The sequence below is a fragment of the Lygodium microphyllum genome, chromosome 1 (genome assembly GCF_053477565.2).
Source record: "Lygodium microphyllum isolate KBCC chromosome 1, Lygodium_microphyllum_v1.1.10, whole genome shotgun sequence".
Taxonomy (NCBI): Eukaryota; Viridiplantae; Streptophyta; class Polypodiopsida; order Schizaeales; family Lygodiaceae; genus Lygodium; species Lygodium microphyllum.
Window position 1 is genome coordinate 176555207 of NC_141135.1, and position 21368 is coordinate 176576574.

Sequence of the window (21368 nt, forward strand, 5' to 3'; positions counted from 1 at the left end):
AAGATCTTTGGCCATTGAAAGAAAGGATCGTTTTTCATACGAAGGCCTAAGACCTACTGGTGGTGATGGTGCAATTGGGCTGGACAGTGGTGACTCCATTGCCGACGTCACAAATGGGACTTTGCACAAGGAGTTCAAAGAAGGTGATCTTGTTATAGCCTATGATTCGAGATTTGGTAAGTTTCCTGGCAAGCTTCAACAACAGTGGATGGGTCCATACAAGGTACTTGCTGTCAATCCTAACGGCTCTGTTCAGGTACAGACCGTTGATGCCTTTGGTGATCCTTTCCTGATCAATGGCTATCGCCTAAAGAAATACTTCCCTCCCTGGGAATCTTGACAATCACAGTCGACCTACCCCGTCCCTTTTGGGCGTCGCACTGTCCTTGTCGTGCTTCTAATAGCCCTTATGATTCTCCTCATGAGGCGGTCTCGTTCTGCTACCCCCTCGCAAAAACATCTCACTCCGACATTGTTCTCTTCTCGTCTGATCCAACAACGGTGGCGAGGTTGGTCCTAACATATGGTATTTCTACCATTCTCTTTCTTAATGGAAAAAAAAAAAAAGAGGAAAAGAAAAGAAAAAAAACAAACAATAAAACTGTTATGGAAGAAAAGGAAGAAATTCCCTGTCATAACAGGCCTCGTTCCAAGAAAAGGTGGAAACACCCTTGGGCGAGAAGCTGAATGTGGAAAAGGTGGTAACACCCCGCAGTTCAGGATACCTGATTCACCAGCAGAATCTTTCTGGCAGGTAATTTGAAGCCACCTCCCTTGGTGCGCTGTCTCTACAGTATCAGTCCGTTTGCTTTGCCCTTTTTAACGGACGACTCTTCTTACCAATCATTTAAGTATGAGATTTGTAGGCTGCCTCCCTGGGTACGCCTCGTCTTCAAGATCCTCATGACAACAGCAGCCGACATGATCTTCATCACCAACACCTGGAGTGATGCGAGCTTTCATCCTAACAGGATGGGGATGTGAGTATGGGTTGCCCTTTATATCTATCAGAGAGTGAGACAGAGGGTAGGGTGAGTGACCAGTCTTTCCATTCAAATCAAATGAGAGGTGAGATGTGTGAACGGAGTGTTGCACGCACGGAATGGGCCTCTCTATGCACAACGCACGATCTGTTTGTGTGCACTGCACTATAAGGCTCCCTGGCCTTCCTTCTTGCACTGTATGCCGGCACAGGGTGGGATGCACAGTTGCACCATCAAATGTGCACAAGGCATACAACCTTTGCACAAGCGACCTTGAGGATTACATCGAAGGGTTTCATGAAAGGGCTGCCCTCTGTATCTTTCAATGGAGCGTGAGATAGAGGGTGGGCTGAGTGTGACTGGAGTTTCTTCAATCAATTACCAAGAGGTGAAGGGCTGCCCTCTGTATCTTTCAATGGAGCGTGAGACAGAGGGTGGGCTGAGTGTGACTGGAGTTTCTTCAATCAATTATCGAGAGGTGAGGATTGAGGGACGTTATGACCTTTGGAGTCAGGTACGTTCCCATTCTCCTATGCACCCACGGACTGGGTTTCTGCCATAAGCACAAGACACGTCATTCTGCTCTATACACTGCACTACAAGGCTCCCTTGCCTTTCTCCTTGCACCTATGCCAGACGGGTTGGATGCACTGATGCACCATCAATTGTGCACCCTGGCATACTCTCTACACCATTCCTTGTTGATTCCTAAACCGGGTGTGAGCTCTAGGTTTCATCTTGATTTCCTCGAGTGATATTAGTCATGGGGTGAGTGATTGCTCTTTCAATCCATTTGAGTGATCGTGAGTTGAGTGCAATATCCCTCGTCATCGCCAAATTTCATGTGATTCCTTCAACTAGCTACCTCCCTGGGTGCTGTCGTATGGTCCCTGCCACGAAGGACACAGGACGTGTGCTGTGAAGACACTTGGTTACCTCCTGCAGCCGACGACGCCTCCAGACGCAATCTCGATAGTCGACATTCCTTCTCGGCAATATGGACCAAGTTTTTCTAACCCTACACCTTCTATTTCTCAATACCGGTTATGTTTTAAGTGTGGGGATGTCGTGGTTGGTCTGATGTGAGGTACTAAGTCCTTGAAATTTCGTTTAACCTCCTTGTTAAGGTCTTAAGTGTGGGGACGTGTCCCTGCACATCTATGTTGCATACCCCCATGCATACACCCTGTTCTAATCATGCATCTATGCCATGATTTCATTTTACCCTGATGGGATCCCTTCCCCACCCTTTCGTTCTATTTCACCCTGTCCTCGGGGTTGTTTCTTGATCGTTTGCCCTCATTCTTGGTTTTGCGCTTCTTTCATACGAACGGATCTTACATTCACCAGAAGCTTAATCCAACCTTACAGCCCTGTTCGTCCCTTCGAACTGCCTATTTTTCCTTGTTGCCAACCCCTATTCCGACAGACGATTCTCAAGTTATTAATCTTTAAAGCAATTCCTGTAAATTGGACAGTTTTCCATGTGAACACGTCATGATTGCTTCGGAACCCTGATCTGATGAGTCAGGCCTGTCCTACCCATTTCCCCTGACATTTTTCCGTTTTATTCCGTGTCATTTCGATGCACAGTTCATCCGTTATTAATTTTTGCGGGTTTTCAGAGCTTTTTCGTGTCTATTTTTAACATTTTTCCATGTGAACCTGCTCTACTTTCACCGGAATTCCAGTTTGATTTGACAGCCGTGTCCTGCCAGCCTTTCTTCCACTTTTTCCTTTTCCCTCCCCTCTCTTCCGACTACTGGATTTTTAGGTATTAATTTTTTCGAGCGTTTTTTAATGCATTGTTCGTGTTTTTTCCATGTGAACCCTTCCTAATTTTTCCCAAACGGAGCTTTGATGTGCCAATCCTATGAATTCCTTTTTTTCGTACATTATTCCTTTTTACCGCCTGCTATTCCCACGCACGGGTCTTCCCGTATTAATTTTCGAGTCCATTTTCCGACCTAGTTTTTGGGTTTTTCCCATGCGCACGCACCCTATCTCGATTGAAATTGTGTTTTGACGTGATAAGGTTATTGGACACATTGTTGTGCACACTTTTCCTTGTTTCCGTACTTCGTTCCAATGCGCGGATTTTCCGATATTAATGCCCGTATGTGTTTTCGGGTTTATTTTTTGTGTTTTTTCCATGTGAACACCCTGATTTTGTTCCGGAACCGGTGATGCATGTTTCCAATATTTTCCCCTCGTCTCCTGATCCATTTTTCCTTTTTACGGATTTTTGATCCGACAAATGGTTTGGCTTTTATTAAATTTTCTTTATTTTTTCCGTTAACCGTGTTACTTGCCTCGCGCGTGAACATGCCTTTTTTTGGTTTTACGCGCCTCAAGACGCCCTGTGGTGTCTGTGGCTCGCGTGTCCCCGTCCCTGCTCATTTGAATCCGTCGTTGCAAATTTTTTTACCTCTGCCCGCACATGCGCACGGGCCGGGGATGTGTTCTTTTCTTATTTTTTTATTATTTAATATCAAAAGAAAAACAATATAAATAAACTATATATAGAATTTAAAAATAATAATTTTAAAAAACAAATCTAATTTATTTAAAAAAACAAAAAATTAAAGAAAAACAAAAAAAGAGAAAAAAAAGAACAAAAAAAACACACATACACCTAAATCCCACATGAAAATCCATCTTTTTTTTAAAAAAACACAAAACACCAAAAGGAAAAAGAAAAATAAGAACAAGAAAAAATACGAAAAAATGAAAAAAAAAAAATCACGTACCTTACGGTTCGTTCTTCCTCTTCCTCCTCCTCTTCTCTCCCCTTCCTCCTCTCCTGCTTTTCCTTCTTCTCCTTCTTCTTCTTCTCCTCCTTCCCTCCACCTCTTCTCCCTCCTTGTTCCTCCACCTCTTCTCCCTTAGCGCCACCTCCACCCTCCTGGCGGCCTGTCCTCCTGAACAGCACCCTCCTCCACTCCTGGCGGCCATCCTTTCCTCCCTCCCGCCTGCGACGCCCTCCCGACAGCCTCCTCCCTCCCGGCGCCCACGCTCGTCGCTCCCTCCTGCCTCATGCCTCCCTCCTCCAGTCCTAGCGGCCATCCTCTCCTTCCTCCTGCCTCGGCTTTTCCGCAACCTCTCTCCTCGGCAGCCCTCACGCTCCTCCCCCCGGACTGCTCCGCCTCCCTCCCCCTGGACTGATACTGCCGCCGCCACCGGCTTCGGGCGCCGCCTGCTGCCTAATACTACCGTCCTGCTCACCCTCCACGCGGCATTGCCGACTGTCCGCCACCGCCGCCACCGGAGCGGCCTCCTCCTCCTCCTCCTCCTCCCCACCACCTCCACTTTCTCCGTTTCCTCCCCCTCTGCCACCTCCTCCCACCCAAGGTTAGCTACTAACCTAAGCTTAATTTAAACTAACCTAATCATGATTAATTAACTTAACTAGCTTTAATTAACTTAACTAGACTTAGGCTAAAGACTAACCTAACTAGGGTTAGGACTTTTAACCTAATTAGGGTTAGGTCTCTCTTAATCTAACTAGGGTACCCTAACTATAGTTAGTTCACTAACCTACCTCAGCTTAGTCCCCACCCTACTAACTACCCTAGGTTAGTTAGTCTAACCTAGGTTAGTTAGAACTTAACTTAGCCTAACCTAACTAACCTAGACTAACCCAGACTAACCTAATCTGACTTGACTTAGCCTAACCTAACTAACCTAGACTAACCCAGACTAACCTAATCTCCCTTGACTAACCTGCCTTAACTTAGTCTGACTTACCTAACTTAACTAGACTAACATGACTTAGTTGATTTGATTTGACCCTACTTACCAAACTAACCTGATTTCCATGCTTTAATTGATTTAGTTAATTTTCAAATTCATTTCAACTTAGAAAATTTTCTAAAAATTCCCCTATATTTCTGCATTTTTTTAGAAAGTTTGTCAGTTGGAAATTTCAACCACCAAAATTATAGAAAATTAAATATTTGACAATTCATTCAAAATTACCTTATGTTAAGAGTGGAAAAAGACTGAATTTTGGACTGATTTTTGTTGTTTTTGAGGTCTGAATGATTGATTTTTGATGGATTTAGAGTGATGTATGGTTGTTAAAGGAAGTATTTGAGAGTGTTTTGGATGATATTGATTATGTTTTGGAAGTTCATGATGATTCTCAGTGGAGATATGAAGTTCTGTGATGTTCTGATAGGTTCTGATTGGTTCTGTATACCTTCTGTATAGCTTCTGTTTTGTTCTGATTGTCTTCTGTATGAAGCATGGATTGATGATTGATGAAGATTGAGATCTTTTGAAAGCTTATTGAATAGTTTTTGATAGTTTGGAATGGGTTAAGTATGAGTTATGAGATTCTGACGACCTTCTGTAGAGCCTCTGTCTCTGCTCTGTCTCTGTACTGTAGCTGTTCTGGTGCTGTACTGTAACTGTTCTGTAGACCTTCTGTAAGTGTTTTGTAGAATGTATGTGTGACTTTGGGAAAGTTTTCTAATCTTTGGAAAGGATGAATCTAAGTTCAAAAGAGCTAAAACAAGTGGAAGAAATAGCTGTTGAAGACTGAAGAGAAGACTAAGTGACAGTGACAGTAGTGAGCTGTGAAAAGACACTGTAGTGGCTCTGGTGACTCTTCATATCAGACATACCTCTTGGGAGGTGCATCCACGACCTAAAAAGGATTATTAAGGGTTTTTATGAGAGCATTGTAGTGAGGAGATGATGTACTATTGATAGAGAGAGAGAGAGAGCCAGAGATAGTCAATTTTATCAAAACAGTGTAACTGTATATGAGAGATTGAGAGAGAGAACTATGAAGACATTGAAGATGAATAATATGTGATTGATTTCCATTCAAAAGATGGTGTATTCCTTTGTGTTCTTTGTTATATTGGTGGATTCTATGAAGATGTTGAAGATTATGGTTGACTCTATCAAATCCGTGGGAGAAATCTACTATGATATTGCGTAAAGAATTGCTGTTTTCTTTGTTTTGATGATCAAAAGAACGAAATAAAAGCTTGTTGATGTTACAAGATAGATTTTCTTGCAAGAGAATTCCCTTTTCCTTGGTGTTCCTCTTGGGGCTCCAGAGGGGGTTCCTATGCAACAGGCACAACATTCAGAAACGTATCTGGGACACATTGGATGCAAATGTCTGGCCAAATTTATCAGACATTTTGGAGCTTTTATGTTTTTTGAGAACATTGGCATATATACTGCAATTACAGTCATTGATAGACTGTTTTGAACAAATCTGGGGCAAGAAATTTTGGGGATTTTGCTTGTACAGTGTTGCTGAACACTAATTGCACCTTGGATTGCGTGCATTAAAGACAGTTTTGACAAAGTGCACCTCTGCATACTAATTGCAGAAATTTATTTCTTGCAATTTCTGAAATTTTTCAGATTTCCAGTTTGGTCTCGCTTCGACATTGCCCTTTTGCATTTTTTTAAAAATAATTGATAATCATGGCAAATCAGGGAGGAGATGTCTTCACCTATGTATCCAAGGAGGAGAGATTGGATGGAAATAAATATTCACTTTGGTCCTTCATGGATGAAGAATGTACTTGTGGCCAAAAATCTTTGGGATTATGTTAGTGGAGAAGAAGCTCGACCTGGAGTTGTGGCTCCAGCTACTCCTCCTCTAGGAACACATGCACAATGGACACCTCAGCTTGCTCCACTTTAGCCACTTCCACAAAGATCAGCAGCTCAAAAAGCATGGGATACACGGGATACATAGGCTTTGTCGCTGATCGCATTGGCAGTTCAGCAATCAATCATCCCCCACATTCGTTCAGCAACTTCTTCACGAGAAGCTTGGCTAACTTTGGAGGAGATGTTTGCAAGCAAGAATGAGACTCGCATCTCTTTCTTAAAGAAAGAGCTAGAGACATTGAAAATGGATGAAGGTGATTCTATTCAGGATTCCTTGAACAAAATTCAAGACTTGTGAGAGCAACTCATGAATGTTGATGACTACTATTCGGATGCACAGATGATATCTACTACTTTGAACTCATTACCTCCTTCATACTTGGCTTTTCATACGGCCTTAAACCTCACCATGAGAATTGCTGCACAACCAATCACTTTTCTTCAACTAGTGAGTTTGCTTCTAGAGGAGGAGCAAACAAGAAGAAATAGTAGTATAGATGCTATCGCCTCTGAGCAGGCTTTAAGGAGAAGGAGTCATGAATGTCTGTTTCTGATGCTCCTTCCACTGCTACTGAGTCCACGTCCTTTGTTGCAGACAGGGACTATTGTTTTTACACATGCAGTTATGACACCTCTTGGTGGGTAGATCGAGCATTTAGCTCTACTAAGGATGTAGGCACTTGGTTTTTTAATAGTGGTGCTTCTAGGCATATTACATCTCGCAAAGATTTATTTTCTTTTGTTAGTGTTGCTCCAGTTGGCAAGTCTATACAATGTGCCATTGATGGCTCTATTTCCGCCTACAGGATGCTTTATTTGTGCCAAGCATAAGGAAAAATTCGCTCTCTATTTCTTCTTTAGCACGTTGTGGATTGCAAGTCACCTTTGATGATGATAGATGCATGGAAAGAGACAAAGAACACATGACTTTGGTCTTGACAGGCACTTTATGTCATGGGTTATACGAGTTGGATGCTCTTTCAGTTGATCAGTCAGTGTACTTGGCATCCACTCTTACTCCTACTATGATAGAGGCAGAGTTATGGCATGCTAGGATGGGCATGTGAACTTTGGAAACTTGATGCTCTTACAGGGTACACAGATGCTAGATGGATTACCTCTACTAGAGAGACCTCCTGAGCACTTGTGCGAAGGATGTATTTTGGGAAAAATACATCCTTTTTTGTTTCCCGTGATGTTGCTTTTAGAGCAATAGCCAGGTTGCAGTTAGTGCATTCAGATGTATGTGGGCCTATGCAGACAAAGTAATTGGGAGGATGTTACTATTTTGTGACTTTTATTGATGACTTTACTCACTTTTGCTGGGTCTACTCTTTGGTCAAAAAGTCAGAAGTGTATGATGCATTTTTGGCTCTTATTGCACTTGTTGAAAACTAGTCTGGTTGTAAAATTAAAACTCTCCGTTCGGACCGAGGGAGGGAATACATGTCCTCTATGCTGAATTCTTTTTTGAAGCAGAAGGGCATTGTCCATCAGTACACTACTGCTTATACTCCACAACATAGTGGGGTTGCAGAGAGAAAGAATCAGTCACTTATGGAGATGGCCAGATGTATGCTAAAGGCAAAAAGCTTACCTCACAGTTTTTGGATAGAAGCTGTCATGTGTGCTTGCCATGTTTTGAATAGATGCCCCACCAAAGCTTTGAGAAAATTACACCTTTTGAGGCTTGGAACACCCGCAAACCTTCTGTTGGACACTTTCGTACCTTTGGGTGCCTTGCATATGCACACATTCCAAAGGTACTCAGAAAAAAGTTGGATAACAAGGCTGTTAAATGCATTTTTGTGGGATATAGCAGTGAGAGCAAAGGCTACAGACTCTATGATCCTGTTTCTAAAAAGGTGTTTGTCAGTAGGGATGTACTATTTGAAGAAAAATCAGAATTGTCCCTGGCTAGTTTAGACACATCAGACTGCCCGTGATGTATTTGAAAGGTTGTTGCCCATTACATTTGGTGATTCAGCTGGAGTTTCAGCAAGTAAACTCAATGTTTAGCCAACTGCTCCTTTGAAAAATGCAGAAAATCAGCCATTGGCTGATTTGAATATTCAGCAAAGTGCTGAAACTGAAATTCAACAAGAGCTTATGCACAGTCAGGAGGCAAGACAAATGCCTAGATGGTATTTACAGACTATGAAAGATAGTCATCATGATGCACCCATGGCTGGTCGTACTAAGAGGCAAGCTCGTCTGCATGATACTGCACATACCATGGAGTTCGTTATGGTAGCAAGTACCCTTGATGATGAGGAGCCTGAATGTTATGAGGATGCAGAACAAAGTGTACATTGAATGGCGGCAATGCAAGCTGAATTGGATTCTATCACTAAGAATCAAACATGGGATTTGGTGTTTTCGCCATTTGGGAAGAAAGCCATTGGAACAAAATGGGTCTACAAGCTAAAACGGAATGCAGATGGATCCATTGACAATGCAAGGCAAGGCTTGTAGCTAAAGGCTATGCACAGAAGAAAGGCATTAACTATGAGGAGACATTTACTTCTACTTCCCACATGACGACCATTAGGTCTATGGTTGCTTTGGCTGCTCACTATGGATGGATTGTGCATCAGTTGGATATTAAAAGTGCATTTTTACATGGGAACTTCATGAGAAAGTATATGTACAGCAACCCATTGGTTTTGCAGTTGAGGGCTCGGAACACTTGGTTTGCAAGCTGAAAAAAGCTTTATATGGCTTGAAACAAGCTCCTAGAGCTTGGTATGCAAAGATAGATGCTTTTTTGCTTAGCCAAGGGTTCATAAACAGCTCATCTGAGTCTACCCTTTACATATGTAAAGAGGGGGGATCCATGCTAATCATTTGTCTTTATGTTGATGATCTATTGCTTATAGGGACACGTGTTGATCAGATTTCAGCATTTAAATAAAATTTGCAGCAAACTTTTGATATGTCGGCCTTGGGGTCTTTACATTATTACTTGGGCATTCAGTTCATACATGATGCTAGAGGTATAGGGCTATCACAGTCAAGATACATTGGTAAACTTCTTGAGAAGTTTGGCTTACAGGATTGCAAGCGAGTTTGTACACCAATGGAACCTGGACTTAAGCTGTCATTACATGATGATAGTGATTTGTTTGATATATACACATATGCTCCAACAGTTGAATGTCTTATTTACTTATGCATATATATAGTTTGCAGTTTCAGCCCTGAGCAAATATATGCATCAGCCATGCATGTCACATTGGCAAGCTGTTAAGCGTGTCTTCCATCACTTGCAGGGTACTAGATCTCTTGGATTGCTTTATGCCAATGGGGGCCCACTACAGTTACATGCTTACAATGATTTTGATTGGGTTGGTGATTATGATTCATGTCACTCCACTAGTAGCAATTGTTTCTTTCTTGGCTCGTCTTGCATATCTTGGCTTAGCAAGAAACAATCCATTGTTGCCACATTCGTCATGTGAAGCTGAATACAAGGCAGCTTTCACTACTACAATTGAATGCATATGGATTAGACGCTTGCTAGCTGATCTAGATGTATCTGTTACGGAGTCTACTCCTTTGTTCACTGACATTCACTCTTACATTGTCTATTATTCTCCGTGCTGAGCTTTGATCCTGCCTTCTTCTCACACAAAGGTGACGTGTATACCACACTTTGCTAAAGAAGAAATGGACAACAAATTCTTCTTTATGCTTGGCACATATAATGCATCGTGTAAATGGAGAGTAGAGCCATCAATGGTTGTCAACACAATCTTCCCGATACCTCTAAGAAGGTAAGATGCATTGTTTGCACACTACACAGACTTGCCAACAGAAGTTGTAATAATAGAGGGAAATAAATCACTGTGGAATATAATGTGCCTAGAAGCACCACTATGAAAGAACCAAGTGCTAGCACCCTTAGTAGAGTTGAATGCTCTATTAGCCCAAGAAGAGTCATAATTGCAAGTGTAGAAATAGTAGTCACTGTCTACAACAAAAGGCGCGGACTCAATAGCAATAGAAGGTGCATCAGAAATAGACATCCTTGACTCCTCCTTGGCTATGCGCTTGTTACATTCTATGATATAATGACTCAGCTTCTTACAATAGTGGCACTTGCCCTTCTTGGCTTGTGTGTCCCCCTGTTTCTTGCTACTTTGTGAGGTACCTTGTGGGATATTTTAAGACTGGTTTCCCTTGCCCTTCTACCTCGCCATAAAAGCATGCTCGTAGGCTATTACATCCACCCCAGTATTCTTTCTTGTTTGCTCTTCTTCTAAGAGCAAACTAACCAACTAAAGGAAAGTAAGTGGCTACGGAAAATTCTCATGGTGAGATTTAGAGCCATATGAATGGCCAAATAAGAGGGCTGCAAATGAATTCAGAGTAGTAGAGATCAATTGTGCATCTGAATAATACTCATCTACATTCATTAGCTGCTCACATAAGTCCTGAATTTTATTAAGATGATCTTACATGGAATCACCTTCATCTGTCTTCACATTCTCAAGTTCTTTCCTCAAGAAAGAGATGCGTGTCTCATTTTTTCTAGCAAATATCTACTCAAGTGTCAGCCATGCTTCTCGTGAAGAAGCTGCAGACTGTATGTGCAGGATTATAGGTCGCTGAACTACCAATGCAATCGGTGACAATGTTTGAACATCCCGTGTGTCCCAAGCCTCTTGTATTGCTGATCTCTGGGGAAGTGGCTGAGCTAGAGCGGGTCTTTGACCATGTCTTCCTGGAAGAGGTGTTTTAGGAGCCACAACTCTAGGACGAACTTCTTTACCACTGACATAATCCCAAAGATTTTTCGCAATCAGCACATTTTTCATCATGAAAGACCATAGAGAATAGTTGTTGCCATCCAATCTATCCTCCTTGGATACATATGTGAATACATCACTCTATCCTTGATTACTCATGGTAAATGTCACTTTTTCAAAGAGCATAAGAGCAAGAGCTAAAAATGAAACAACCCGGAATTGTGAAAGTTTCCAGAAATTACAGCAAGCACCATATTGTAATTAACAAATCTGATCACTCTCTATCAAAACTATCTAATGCACAAACAGTGCTCAGCAGCATAAGATTTTTCTGCAATAAATGTGTCCCAGACACGTCGAGAAGCAAAAATACCCTGCCCAAGCAACAAAAGCCCTTATCTAAAATTCAAATTTTAAATTAAAAAATGGATAACAGAAGGTATAAAACACGATAAGTGCCCAAACGTTGTACCATAAGCACATAAAATAAAAAAGAATGTAACTAGGGAAAAAAACCTCTCATAAGAAGAGTAAAAAGTGGCCCAATGTCCTACCGAGGATCATCGACACTCCTCTATGCGCATTGACGTGAATCAAACCCAACAAGGAATATATCTAAGTTAGAAAATGATCACATGTGAGTTTTAAACATGTATGTTGATTGCTTTTCTTTGTCACTTCTGAGGTAGCTACCGCACCTGAAATGCCAAAAGATCATGGCATAGATCTTATCCTTGGAAGTAGCTCTCCTAATAAGTCCCCCCTAGAGGATAAATACAACCCAACAAGAGGAGATAATGAGTCAAGTGAATAAGTTGTTGGAAAAAGGGCTCATTTAGCCCAGCTCATTTCCCTTTTGTTCTCTAGTGCTTTTGGTTCAGAAAATGGATGGGTCATGGATATGTGTATTGACTATCATGCTTTGAATAAAATCACGGTAAAGAATTGGTTTCCAATCCCTAGGATGGATGATGTTATGGATAGATTGCAAGGGCAGTCATATTCAACTGTATAGATTTGAAAAGTGGATATCATAAGATTTGCACTAGATTGGAGGGTATGCCTAAGACAGAATTTAGGACATCTTTTGGATTGTATGAGTTTCTTATCATGCCTTTTGGACTCATAAATGCTTGTGTCATATTTAATCAGATAATGGATTGCATCTCTAGGCCACATAGAGGATATGCGGGCATCTTCTTTGATGACATGATGGTGGAGCATAGAAAGCATTCGAATATTGTATTCAATGAGCTACGTAAGCCTAGGCTGGTCATTAATGATATGAAAAGTGAGTTTTTCTTACATTAGATCCACTCTTTGGGGCACATAGTGTCAACAGACAGTATTTGTATAGATCCTACAAAGGTTGAGGCAATACATTCATGGCCACCTTTGAGAAATGTACTTGAGATCCACAGCTCTTTGGGTCTATGCTCCTATTATAGGAAGTATGTACGCAGTTTTGCTAAAATTGCATCTTCATTGTATGCTTTGCAAAAAAAGAGCGCGTCTTTTAAGTGGACACAAGGAAAAGATGACTTCAAATCCTGTGCTTCTATTGCTAGATCTATGAAAGTCATTTGTTGTTTAGTGTAATGTATATGGAAACGACATAGAGGCTGTTTTAATGCAAGATGGCCAAGTTGTGGCATATGAGAGTTGTGTTCTCCATGGTGCAGAAAGGAATTTGTAAGTTCATGAGAAAGAATTGCTTGTTATAATTCATGCAATTTCGACATGGAAACACTATCTTTTAGGAGTTGATCTCACAGTGCAGACGGAGACCATCAAATATTGTGCTATTTCTTGAATCAAACTAAGTTGTTTGAGAAGCACATGAGATGGGCTAACTTCTTATCTATTTTTCACTTTCAAATTGTGCATATAGATGGGAAAAAGAATGCGGTGTCTAATGCATTGTCACGTAAGCCTCACAAACAAAGTTGTTTGAGAAGCACATGAGATGGGTCAACTTCTTATCTATATTTTACTTTCAGATTATTGTACACATAGATGGGAAAAAGAATGTGGTGGCTGATGCATTGTCACATAAGCCTCACATTTCAGTTGTCACTATGGTATATTGCACTGATTTAGATACCATGAAAGATCAGTATTTGCTGATTTAAACTTTGCAAATGTATATGATTTTCTTTTTAATGGCGAGAGGCATGAGCACTTTGTGCTTAGAGATTGTTTTCTGATGATGCATGGACATTCAGTGTCACAAAGTAGTTGAGGCCTAAAGTGATTACTGAGAGTCATGCTCCTTATGTAGGGCATAGAGGGATTGATGTCACAGTTAGAGTAGTTGAGAATTTCTTTTATTAGCCTTCTTTGAGACATGATATTGAGCACCTTATTAGGGGATGCATTGTATGTCAGAAAGTGAAGTAGGATAAGCAAAATTTACTCGGGGTATTGCAATCCTTGCCTCTATTCCAAATGGGCCTTGGCAGATTCCTAAGACACCTACAAGGAATGATAGGATATAGACTATTATTTGCAAATTCAATAAGTAGGCCCGTTTCATTTCAGTGAGGAAGAAGATAGTGGATTATATGGCATGCTTATTTTTGCAACATGTGTTTAAGTATCATGGCATGCTAGCACCAATCATCAGTGATTGAGACCCTCAGATGACCAGTTTATTTTGGAAGGGGCTGTTTGAAAATAGTCATTGTCCTTACATCTACAAATAGATGGTTAGTCAGAAGTGCCAAATTACACAATGCTTGGGGGTGGTTTGTCACGAGGATGTGAGAGTCATTATGATAGCAAGAGGCACTTGGATTAGTGGAGATTGAAGAATCTCAGTTTTACTCCATCCACTTGCAATACAAGTTAAAGAAATACCACAAGGCGCACCAACTTTTGGGGCCAACAGTCTATCCAATGTTCAAGATTAAGTGGTAACATTTAGAAACAAAGAAAGACAAGAGGAAACAAGGGAAGGGTGAATAATGTTGTAAGACAAGCTTTAATGGATTTGAGATGATAGTTTAGCATTTGGAAGGATATTAGGTCTGGAATAGAATGCTGGTTTTGAAAGACTTTAAAATATGTAGGAGTTGAACAAAGATTTTATACTAGACACTAGAGAAATTTGGTTGCAGGAAAATTTTTGACATTGGACCTTTAGTGGACTTGGTTATGTCAACTTCGCTCTCTCTATGCTCGAGTTACTATATGTTTCGTTTTGATCAGATCCTATCTTCTGCTGGATCTGCGTCAACTGCAGTTTTTCAGGCGTACACATTTTTTCTTGTCACTTCAAATCATTTTCAGAAACTGGTATGCACAAAAGTACTCTACTTTTTGGCAGAGATAATCAAATTAAGATCTTGGTTGTTAAACCAAGAGTTCTAAGAGGAAACTTTGTTGTTGCAGACAAGTATTAATCAAGGGACAATATGCATGTCGGTTTTTTTGTCAGCAGAATTGAGTGAGTAGAACTGCACTGTTTGCATAAGCTTCTGAATGGTGTTTATTGTGAAAAACGAAGTTGTTTAACTTGAATGAAATCCTGATTCCTGAAGGCACTACATGCATGCTAACTATGAGAGGAATGATTTCAAATTTTAGTATAATTTTAGATTATTGCTTTAGATTGGTACACCAAAGAGTTCAGACCTTATATAAGTCTTAGATAAATTATATTTTATGATGTCCAATGGTCAGCCTGTATTTTTCAAAAGATGGTCTGGAACAGCAGCTGCTGAAAATACAATTCAACTTTGCCTTTTTGAATGTAAACAGTCAGGTGGTTCTTTTTTATTAATGATCTTTGATTGATTGGGTTTTAAGCTAAGTTAATGATGAGAAGAACACATCTATGAAAGAACTACTAAGAGGATACTCTTAGGATCACTTAGATTCATAAGATTATTGTCTGTATCCCATGATTTGCAGAATGTAGTACTTCCTCACCAGATTCATTCTAGAATCTACCAATGGGAACTTGACTGGAACTCTATAAAACTTAGCCAAGTTCAAACACTAAGAAAAAGGTGGGAGTTTAGGCTTCTGTGATGTATGCTAAGATCTTTAAGATCAAACACTCTAGAATTCTAAAGTCATAATACTAGAGCTCCTCCCCAGCCAGCCCTCACTGCCAATTCCCAGCTACTCTCACTTGCTTGCCCAGCTTGCCCACCTGTCATGGAATCCACTCCCCCTGCAACAGTGAGATGGAGAAAACATTTTGTGAGATAGTAGCTAGTCCATCTTCTCCCTTATGGCACTCCAGTGCAGCCCCATAGCTTCCATGGTCAATACCATCTTACAGATCACGTTTGATCCTGATGTAGAGCTCAATGTTAGAGACATAGGTGCGGCCTTGGAGACATCATCTCTGGTGTGCCAATTGGTAGGTGACAGACCACCGATGCACACTTTTAAGGTCAGCTTCAGCACACTGGAGAAGTATGTAACGGCGCTTGCCTTGCTGAAAGTTGGGACTGCAGCCACCTTCTTGACAGATGCATTGAGGGAAAGGATTACTCCATGCTCCGGGATGCTACAACTGTAACTGTGCGTTTCCTGGTCTCAATGAGTACTTCTTGCTCCATATATCCCAGATGGGCAGACGTTTTTGGCGTGTCATTTGATAATTCAGAGTTTGGCAGATCAGCTAGGCCTCTTCGGTTTTTCAAAAGAAATAGGGCAGATGGACCCATGAGCTTCTCCAAGATAGACATGTTTTATGTAGATGATTGGGGTTGTGATAGATGGGGTACTTAGGATTATTTTAGGGACCACTTTTTGGAACATGCACCAGTGTAGTTGGTTCTTATGGAGGGAGTCATGGGAATCGCTACCAGTGTCAGAGTTCTGCTCACCGCATCCATGGTGAGGATCTGAGGGATGATATCAGCAGGGGGAAAAGGCCATTCTCACTAGTAGGGCAAAGGCAGGAACTTGGATGAGAGCCTACAGAAGATTAGCTTTTTTTTTTAATCAGTGGGGAGGCTATGAGCAGGAGAGAGGGCCTCTTGGAGAGAGTGAGTTCTTCTAGAACTTCATTGGCATTTGATAGAGGGGACAGATGCATTGACATGATCAAAAGAGAGAAGGCAATTTGGGAGGATTTCATTTTCCAAATTTTGTGCATGTTGCTTTTACGTGTTTGCCATACATTCATTTCTTGGATGGTTTAAGTCTACGACAAAGAGGTCAATAGGTCTATACAAGCAAGTGGATATGAACTCCAAGAACAACCAAAAGATTGCGTGCACTTATGAATTATCCCTTTTAGTGAGACTTTTTGTCGATGTTCCCAAAGAAATCTAAAAATATGGGGTTCTTTTTCTGAGGTGTTACTAATAGAATCTCTTTTCTGGGGAGAGAAAAAAATCTAAAATTATGGGAGAATTTTCAAGAGTAGTTATCAGCACATTCAGTTGCAAAATCTATCTCAACCAACCTCAAAAGATGTTTAGATAATCTGGAGGAGATAACAGCCTTACATGCATTTCTCCTAGTATTACCGTATTAGGTGGTGCCCTTAGCATATACGTTTGGCTGGTCCCACGTTCTTCGTATCTACTAGAGAGTCAGTAGTACAGCCAACTAGGGGTAGCGTAGTCATATTTATTTCCACATTGTACACTGATTAAAGCAACTGTATTCTTAAAACATTAAATCTTGCCCTTCTCTTGTCAGATCTCTTCTTTCATTTTCTTGAGAAAATGCTCTTCTGCATAGTATATCAGTGTCTGTATATTTGTAAACTATGCCAGTGCCTTTTGCTTGATGAATGACAAACTAATGTGTTTTGCAGGTCAAATATTGGTTTTGATGGGATTCTCTTATAATCTCCTCTTGTATATAAACGTGGGAACAGTGAGTGTTCATAGAGTTTTAGTATCACCTTCATTTACCTCACTATTTCATGATCTTGCTATTTAATTTCCACCATCTACATTTTTTGTTTTGTTCCCCAATGAGAGAATATTATATACACCTCACCAACAAGCATCACTAAAGCAAGACGCAATACAAGGGTCTCAAATGAAAATTGAAATAAACATAGGGATAGAAAATTCCCACTTTGGCTCTTTTTTAGGCAGGATGTCTAGTAAAAAGGTTTGTAAAGTTAGCCACTCTTGCAGTCATTTTCTTAATGATATATTGAGTGGCAAGGTCGAAGTTAACTGCCTGAATCCCAAGAGGCTTGAAAGGCCTCTTGCCATCTCTCATACCCTCAGAATACCTTGTGACCTTTCATTTCTGTCCTTGATGAGGATATGGTTGATCTCTATCTAGGTATGAGCAATTGCCCTAGATGTTGCAGGTTGCTGGTACTCTTATGGCCTCACTACGTCTCGCTAGTGAAAATGTGTTGAGCAACAATGCTGGAATTAAGTTCTCATCTATGGAAATGTCATACAATTTACTCTGAGTGGAGTCCAAAATATATGACACTCATCTACAAACGTGTGTTGTGAAAAGATATTCTCCCTTGGAAATACTCACAATCATAGTCTAGTATTTTTCTGTAGAGGCCACTATTCCCTTTCCCAACTCACGCTCATTCTCAAAAGAGTTCTCCTCCATATCTTGTTGGGTCTAGGGAAGTACCAAATGCAATGTCATTGAGTGTCTCGAACAAGTCACTATTGCTTTGCTGTAACACAACCAAGTGCCTGTTGTTGTAGCCCTATTTGCCATGAGAAAAAGAAAGAGTAAGATATTTCTAGGCCTAAAATTTTCCTTCAGTCCCTTCTTGAAGTCTGAAAGGAAATGATGATGAGTAACATATATGTATATAGACATTGAGAAACTGTTAGGGTCATCCTGCTACGCAAGCAGGATTCACCAATCTAGGGACTTGACCAACTTTAAGTGGTGGAGTTTTGCTACTCTATTCTTGTAAAGTCTCTGCAATCTAGTTTCTGACATGTGGATGAACTTTGTTGTAGCATAATCTCCTCTAGAACTCTACCAAGTAAATTATAGAGATGCCTAGTCCAACATGGAGAAGTGGATGGGACCACTCTGATCTTGTTCATCTGAATCCTCACTCCCTAGTCTGGTATATCCAATGAAAGAGATGTCTGTAGGTCTGTCCAGGTCTCTCCATACTCACTCCCTATGTAACCTTTGAAGTGGTATCCTCTGAACCTAGAATCCCTGTCCATCCAGCAAACAATTCATAAGGTGTAGGACCAAGTATCAACTCCTATCACAGTGAGCCACCACTCTGATCCTCTGTTGAGCTTGTGTGCTTTGTCTCACCCAAATGTTCTCTCATCAGTCTGCATACTGTATTGCCAAGAGGTGAAGACATGCTCTATGGCAGTCCCAATGACCATAATAAGTATGTCTCCTCTTGTGAAAAAAACCAATCAAAGTTTGACAAGTCATTGTCGCACAGTCCTTCACTCAGGGGGAACTCCATCAATGTCTCCATCACAGTCTTACCCCCCTCTAAGACCCTGCAGTCTGTGCCTCTAAATCTCCTTCAATAGCTTCAAATTTGAAAACCGCTTTCCCAATCTGAAGGCAACCTGAGTAGGAAATCTCCCCAAGAGAGATTAGCTCTCTGTCCCAACATCTGTCTCAACTCTCATCTCAAGTGATGGTTGAAGAGAATAGGCTTCTTCATCTTCTCTTCTACCATGGTTGGGCTATTTGATGAAGTCCAGAAGAAATAGATCGCTAGGATCAAATAATTGGTAGCTGCAAATCTTAGCTCAAGACACCTCCCAAGATCTATAGCACTAATTTGCTGAAAAATCCAATGAATTCTAGGTTGCCATGGTCCCTGACAAGAGCAGGGATGGTGATCTCTAATCTCGAGAGTAAAAGCTTCTTTCAAGGCTCTTGAATTTGAAGAAAGGCTCCTAACAGTGATCTTCACTAAGAGAGCTCTACTCTAGCTATCTGGATCAATAATCACCAAGGCACTTTTGGATCTAGGCTGAATGATAACGTTCCAGACAACCTTTGCACTGGCCAGGCTCCCATCTCGTCTTGGCCAAATAAATTTCCTGATTAGCCCCGTCATCTGGCTAATGCATGACTTGGAGAAATTCTGGTAGGAAGTAATTTACCACATAGTTGCAAGAAGAATCTGATTAGCTAACACTACCCCTCGCGTACGTCCAAAGAAGAGTTCCCTATCCTTGGGTGAGTGCAAAAAGCTAAGTCCAAGGTATTGTGGACCCTACAAGATTCTCAAGTGCATAGGGCCTAATGCTTACAGACTTCAACTCCCTGAAAACCTAAAAGTTCATAATGTATTCCATGTCAGCCTATTGAAAAAGTATGTGCCTAACCCTAGTCATGTGCTTGATGATCAAAAAATTGTAATGCCTAGCCAAGGAGTCCTTGAGGTATGACCTGACAGAATCCTAGATGTTAGGGAGAGCCAATTGAGATCCAGGGCCTTGAGAGAATACCTCATCCAGTGGAAAGATTATCCTGAAGAGGATGCCACCTAGATGGATGAACGTACTCTCAACCAAGGTATACAACTGGATCACCAGTGATCTCATCTAGGAGCTCATCAAAATTTGGGATGGCTAGTCTAATCCCTCGAATGGCTATGGATTAGTCTCAAAAAAAAAAAAATCTAGCCTCTGATACCAAATGAGCTAAGAAGGGAGTAAGAGGACAACCATATCTTACTAATCTCTAGATGTTGAAATGCTTTCTTCTAGCCCCACTATTAAGGACCTGATTGTGAGTTGATGAGTAAAGTCCCTGCCACATGTCTGACCCATTGATCCTGACATCCCATCCTGAGTATAGCATTCTCCAAGAACTCCCAATCTACCCTATCATATGCCTTCTCAAAATTGAGAAGAAAAACAATAAGGTCCTAGTCCCTAGAGCATGCTTATGCTTTGCATTCTCAGAAATTAAGAATATTGTCTAGGATGCTACTCCCAAACAAACCTTGTCTAAATATGTATAGTGATATTAGTCATCAAAAGGACTAGTCTAAGACTGATTGATTGGCTTTACTGGGATCTTGCAAGCAGTTCCTAGCAATGTGATCAGCCTCCACTAACTGATCTCTAATCTATCCCCATTGCTTTTTTGTGGGGAGAAGAGAAAATTTCTATTAATAATACTCCTTGGAACATAATGTCCCAGGTGAAGTGCAAAATACAAAACATCCCTCTGAGGGACTTCCATATTAAAAAATATGTACTAAGGGGACGTCTATTACAAGTGTGAATGAACAGCCCATCGGAAGGTCTATAATGGCAGGCCATGTGGTTTTGGAAAATAAAGAAATTGTCAAAATCCCATGTCCCAAGAAAAGCACCTTTGTTCCTCCTCATAGTCTCTGAACTACCTTGTATTCTCTCCCATCTCCCATGGAGAGTATAAACAGTTGTCTAGGTCCTGGAGGGTACATTTGTCTTTCTATATGTATCAACCAATAATGCTAGCTATGAGCTCCCTTCTATGACACTGTCCCTGAGTCCACATTGTTTATGAGAAATCTGGCATGATAATCTTGCTCACAAGCTTCTCCGAAACAAGATAGGCATGACATCCCCATACATCCTCATATCCACAAGTTGGGCCTCTATTTCTGACCTAATCAACTATCCACCACGTAGCAATCAAAGAGTGGGAAATGCCATGAAAAACATCCTAAGAACCCTCCTTCAAATCTCGTGAACCCTTGGGAAACTCCTTATGCATTGGCTCTCTATCTCCTCATGCTCCCCACATCTAGCATAAGGTACAGAGTCTCTACCATAGCCAAGCCATGTGCCACTCCTTAACTCTTGTGTGCTAGTAATTAAAGAAAGATTGAAACCTCTCTTGGTCTAAAGCTGTCCTCTAAACTCCTTTCGAGGTCTACAAGGAAAGGCTATGATATACACTATGTCGTCCAATGTGGAGCTGCAAGAACTGCCACCACTTTGATCATGCTCATCTAAATCCTCCTCTCTAGCCTAGTGGTATACCCAAAGAAGGGCATGTCCTGAGGCATCTCTAAAAATGGATCTCTCCATACCCA

The 21368-nt window shown here is 41.1% G+C and overlaps 1 protein-coding gene across 6 annotated transcripts in view; it reads left to right on the plus strand.

Annotated features, from left to right (window-relative positions):
- The window catches only part of LOC148042006 (uncharacterized), a 198464-nt gene that overhangs the window by 151905 nt on the left and 25191 nt on the right, over positions 1–21368 (plus strand). For all 6 annotated transcript variants that reach the window (XR_015691892.1, XM_087684910.1, XM_087684920.1 and 3 more), the window contains 3 exons: positions 14588–14674; positions 14771–14825; positions 17163–17224. Coding sequence is in view for 5 of the 6 variants with exons in the window: in XM_087684910.1 (XP_087541036.1) it covers positions 14588–14674; positions 14771–14825; positions 17163–17224 (204 nt within the window). In the remaining variant the exon portion in view is untranslated. The remainder of the gene's footprint in view (positions 1–14587; positions 14675–14770; positions 14826–17162; positions 17225–21368) is intronic.